The sequence below is a fragment of the Physeter macrocephalus genome, chromosome 20 (assembly GCF_002837175.3).
Source record: "Physeter macrocephalus isolate SW-GA chromosome 20, ASM283717v5, whole genome shotgun sequence".
In the NCBI taxonomy this organism is placed as follows: Eukaryota; Metazoa; Chordata; class Mammalia; order Artiodactyla; family Physeteridae; genus Physeter; species Physeter macrocephalus.
Window position 1 is genome coordinate 12689966 of NC_041233.1, and position 5444 is coordinate 12695409.

Here is a 5444-nt window from a genome sequence, read left to right on the forward strand (position 1 = left end):
GCGCAGAGCGGCTGGGCCCGTGAGCCATGGCCGCTGAGCCTGCGCTTCCGGAGCCTGTGCTCCGCGGCGGGAGAGGCCACAGCAGTGAGAGGCCCGCCTACCGCAAAAAAAAAAAAAAAAACAAAAAACTCTCAGACCTCAAGATCTCACCCTATTGCAATGGGCAGGAATCCAAAGCATTTCTTTCAGGCAAATCTGACACACATATCCAAGCCCGCGATCTGTTTGAGCTACCTGTTTTTCTGGTTTTGACTGACAAAGTTCTATATGATTTGAATTCTGATTATTCTAAAAGCTACAGGACAAAAAAGGTAGAGAGGGGAACTGTAATGCCTTTGCAGGTGACTGTGCACTTAGATTTCAAAAGGTTTGCCATAAATTCATTTCATTATCAAGTCAGACTCAATTTCTTGCGTATTACCAGGCATTCCCTCTTTTCAGTGACTGGGAAATTTACCCACAGGCAGTAACAGAGAACCAGACTCAGAGGCCCAGCAGACCACCTCCCCCTGTGCACAAGGACCCAGAAGTGAGAAGCTGAGAATAAGAGGACAGGCCCTAAGAGTTTATTCATGAAACTTCCACCTCGGTCCCTCACCCTTCCCATATTTCATCCAATCATTAAGTTACAGGGCCAACAGGTCTCAGTGTAATATAAAACAAAACTCTGTGATAGAAAATAGATTAGTGGCTGCCAGGGGCTGGGAGGGGTGGACGTGGAGAATGGGGAATGACTGCTTCTGAGTACAGGGCTTCTTCTGGGGTGTCGAAAATGGAGTGGAATTAGTGCTAACAGGGTAGGTAACCTGGTGAATATACTAAAAGCCAGCGAACTGTACACTTGAAAAGGGTGAATTTTATGGTATGTGAATTATAACTAGATTAAGGGAAAATACTCTAATAATTAACAGGGTCCTGTATTTTACAGAGCACTGGGTTTCCTTTGCAATTCTTCCCAGGGAAAGTAGCAAATTTATTATAAAAAGCATCGGGAGGACTTCCCTGGTGGGCCAGTAGTTGAGACTCCGCGCTTCCACTGCAGGGGGCGTGGGTTCGATCCCTGGTCAGGGAACTATGGTCCCACATACATGCCTTGTGGCCTGGCCAAAACATAAAATAAATAAAATAAAAAGGATTCGGAGAGGGCGATGTTCGAGCTAGATCTGCTCTGAAAGTGCCTTCCAAAATGAGTGATGGTTGTGAGAGACTCGAGCTTTAGCCAACAAAATTCTTCACCATTTTAGAGTAGCCACTTATTTCTAGGCAAAGCCCATTCATAGAAAACTCCACTCTCAGGACCCACCACCAGTGTGAGGAACTGTTCTGTGGAAGCTAGTTAAAGCCTCTCTAGCTTAACAAGGGGTTAAGCAGGCCTGGCACAGATTTTGTTCAAGGCTTCCTTTTGCTGAGGTTTAGCACGGGGACTGTCACTCTGCATACCACTGTCATCCCAGAGAAAAACCACACATCTGAAGGGCAAGCCTCCAGGCCCCTGAAACATAAAACCCCAGTTCACCCTTTTTGCAACTGGTCACGGGGCACTGTTAGAAATTAACACGTAAATGAGGACAAAAGACAAGGTGCCGGATCCAATACAGCCCCAGAGAAAACTGGTTAAGACCAGCTCCAGGGGCTTCCCTGGTGGCACAGTGGTTAAGGATCCGCCTGCCAATGCAGGGGACACGGGTTCGAGCCCTGGTCCGGGAAGAGCCCACATGCCTCGGAGCAACGAAGCCCATAAGCCACAGCTACTGAAGCCCGCACGCCTAGAGCCCGTGCTCTGCAACAAGAGAACCCACCGCAATGGGAAGCCCACGCACCACAACGAAGAGTAGCCCCTGCCTGCTGCAACTAGAGAAAGCCCAAGCGCAGCAACGAAGACCCAATGCAGCCAAAAATAAATTTAAAAATTAAATCTTTAAAAGACCAGCTCTAGTGTACTGACAACCAGAGTAAGTACCATGCATCACAGACAAGCAGGAAGCCTCCATTTGGAATTCTCCCTGCAGCTTTCTTCCCATTCTTAGTGCATTATCTTGTCAATCTTTTTTTTTTTTTTTTTTTTTTTTTTTTGTGGTATGTGGGCCTCCCCTTGTTGTGGCCTCTCCCGTTGCGGAGCACAGGCTCCGGTCGCGCAGGCCCAGCAGCCATGGCTCACGGGCCCAGCCGCTCCGCGGCACGCGGGATCCTCCCAGACCGGGGCGCGAACCCGGTTCCCCTGCATCAGCAGGCGGACGCGCAACCACTGCGCCATCAGGGAAGCCCTATCTTCTCAATCTTAATCTTAAATCCTGGCTTTTTCTTCCCCTAAACTCCAAAACAGGCCTTTTTATTTAGGCCGTAAAACAAATTACCTTTCTAATTTATTTCCCCCAAGCCAAGAGCTAGGTAGACAACAGCCTAGGAGCAAAACAGGCCACGTGCCATTTGCAAGGAACTAGGGGTCAGGCAGGTAGACAGAGCAAAGATAAAACAGGCTAACATGGAATCTCATCAGTTTTATCAATCTATTTCCCTTTCAACTGCAATGCTTTAAAATCAGCATACCTAAACAAATTCAAAAATAAAACTATATTTCCAAAGCTAAAATTTATTTTAAAATTTAAAATCAAGGTTTGCCTAATAATTCCATAAACTCTCAAAAGAAAATGTGAACCAAAAAATTAGGAACTCTTTGTTTTGCATATGTTTGTAGAGTTTAAGATTTGGAAAATCTGGGGGGAAATTTTTAAAAACTGTGATTATAGATATAGAGAACAAACTAGCGGTTACCAGTGGGGAGAGGGAAAGGGGGAAGGGGCATTAGAGAAGTAGGGAAGTAAGAGGTACAAACAATTAGATATAAAATAAGCTACAAGGATATATTGTACAACATGGGGAAGATAGCCAATATTTTATAATAACTATAAATGGAGCATAACTTTAATAAATTGTGAATTACTATATTGTACACCTGTAACTTATATAATATTACACAGCAACTATAGTTCAATTAAAAATGTGATTATATTTTCATGTTCAATAAGGTTCTAACTGCTATGTTCAGAAGCAGAGTGAATGTTGGTATAACCTTATTCACTTAACGGTGTCTGCTACTTTGACCCTCACCCTGCAGGGATCACTCAATGTCTACAGTGATGTGAGGACTAGAGTACAAAGCAAGTCCCCATCACTCTTCCCCCAACCTCCAAGAGTCCAATTAAAAAAAAAAAAAGGAAAGGGAGAGAGTGGGGAGAGACAGGAGCAATTTACCAAGTCCTCTGGGAAACGCGCGCACACGCGCACGCGCGCACGCACGCACACACACACACACTTAGAAAAAATTCTTTTCTCTTGAGTCACCACATATTGAGGCAACCATACTCTAGGTGAGCACAATTTTCTGATAAGGAAATCATTCTCACCCACTGCTCTCATGACTGGGGCACAAATTTGATAGGAGATTCCCATGTGATTGTTTAGTGCTTCTGTTCTTTATCAGTGGTATTCTGGAGATCAAGGGTTAGTACAGAAAGGAGAATTCAAAAACTCTCAACAATAGCACTGCTGAAAATTCAAATACCGAGACCAAAATTATGTAAAATGATGCAACTCATCATCTGTCAAGAATTTAAAAAAGGACAGTTTCCAAAGCAAAAAAATATAGGCACTATTTCATAGAAGGCACGGGTAAAGGATATAATCAAGAGAAAGTTCAAGTGCCTACCAAGATAACACATTTGCATTTGTTTTAAAAAATTACTTTTAAGTTGAAGGCTGACTTGCTTTAATAACAAAAAATCATAATAAAATAATAAGATACCTTGAAGCTCTGATGCTTAAGAATCCAGGCAGGCTCTATTTATTATTTTAATTATTTAAATTCCTTAAATTTAGGAATGTATTAAATGTATTACTTTTTTAAATGTATTTTTTTAAATGTATTATTCTAATTACTTAAATTTATTATCCTGTTGCTTAGTCACTTAACAATACAAATTTTAATGATCTTAACACCTCAGTTTGAAAGAGCATCTGAAACCAAACTGTCAGGATAGCAGACACCACCCAGCACCAAGCCAGGCAACCGAGTAACACTCGTTTCTTTTCTGTGCTGTCATATTTATTAGGTGCATCACTGCCCATATCAATTGTTCCGGGAGATGCTCGGCGTTCAGTAGAGCTCATGACTGATGGCTGGCACCTCTTATAGGATTCACTTGAACATCGGTCATACCCATGGGTTTATCAACACAAACCACTATGGTGCAGTGGTCCTGCACTGGCTAACACTAAGTGCCAGTACTGCAGGGGTGGGTGACATGTGATACATGTGACAAGCCCAAAGTGCACACCTACGTTTCTTCTATTAGAAGAACTAGGGAAATAAAACAGCAAAAATGTGACTTAAAAAAAAAAAAAAGAACTAGGGAGGTGATGTCAATTACATGCCTAAGTATTACAACTCTCTATTTAGTCCGTGAAAGCACCAGGTAATTTTGTGCTTCCTTCACACTGCGTACCAGCCCGCAGTGAAAGTAATTAATAGCTGATGGATGAAGGCACTTATATTATTTATTTTCTTCCAGTATTGCCAAAAAATCAGTAAATACACAGGAGCCAGAAAAGAATCATTATTAGCCCTCACAACTGGGCTATTCTGCCCCAGACACTACGCCCAGGCCACTGTTCCAGGACTGGAGGGCAAGAGAGTAAATGGCAACAAAGGGTGACTTTCAGGACAAGAAGAACTCAGAGAATCTTGATGTTAAAAAGGACCCTAATGGTTACCGAGTTTCATCAAGCTACAGGGCCTCTCAAACCAGCTTCAGTGAAAGACCGAGTCCTTACCACCAATCTGCAGGGGACAACACATCCCTACCCTCTGTGCATGTCCTATTAGACATGACCAGAACACAGCTCCACAGACATGCCTCTCCCCATGAATTCAACAACACCCAAACTGATCCACGCCTGGCTCAGGAAGATAAGTCCACTGGTCACTTGCTTGGATACAGAACAATGAGAAATTGCTAGAGAAGCTGCTAAATGTTTGCATGGATTATGGATTAAGAATTTATCTCCCGGTGACAAAGAGTACAGGTCCACAGGCCAAACTCTGAATAGTGTCACTGGCGGGGGCAGCTGCATATACACCATCAGACTCTGGGGTCAGGCTGCCTGGTTTGCAGGGTGCCTATGGCCACCTCCATCTGTGTGACCCCCAGGGGAGCCATGGGACCTCTCTGAGCCATTGCTTTCTCCTCTGTAAAGTGAAAATAATGGCACCTCCTTCTGGGTTGGTTATGAAGATAAAGTAACATAATTCACATCAAGAGCTTATCATAGTACCTCGCATGAGTAAGCACTCAAGAGATATTTACAAAAAAGCTTGAGGAGGGGGCATGTACAGGATGATTCATGAGAAAACAGTGAAATCTTACAGAATCTCCATTTAGCTAAAA

The 5444-nt window shown here is 43.4% G+C and overlaps 1 protein-coding gene across 1 annotated transcript in view; it reads right to left on the reverse strand.

The window, feature by feature from the left end:
- Nucleotides 1-4167, reverse strand: part of CCDC6 (coiled-coil domain containing 6) — a 65323-nt gene extending 61156 nt beyond the window's left edge. The window contains exon 1 of the mRNA XM_028481424.2: nt 4027-4167. Coding sequence (XP_028337225.2) covers nt 4027-4167 — 141 coding nt within the window. The remainder of the gene's footprint in view (nt 1-4026) is intronic.
- Nucleotides 4168-5444: the final 1277 nt, after the last annotated feature.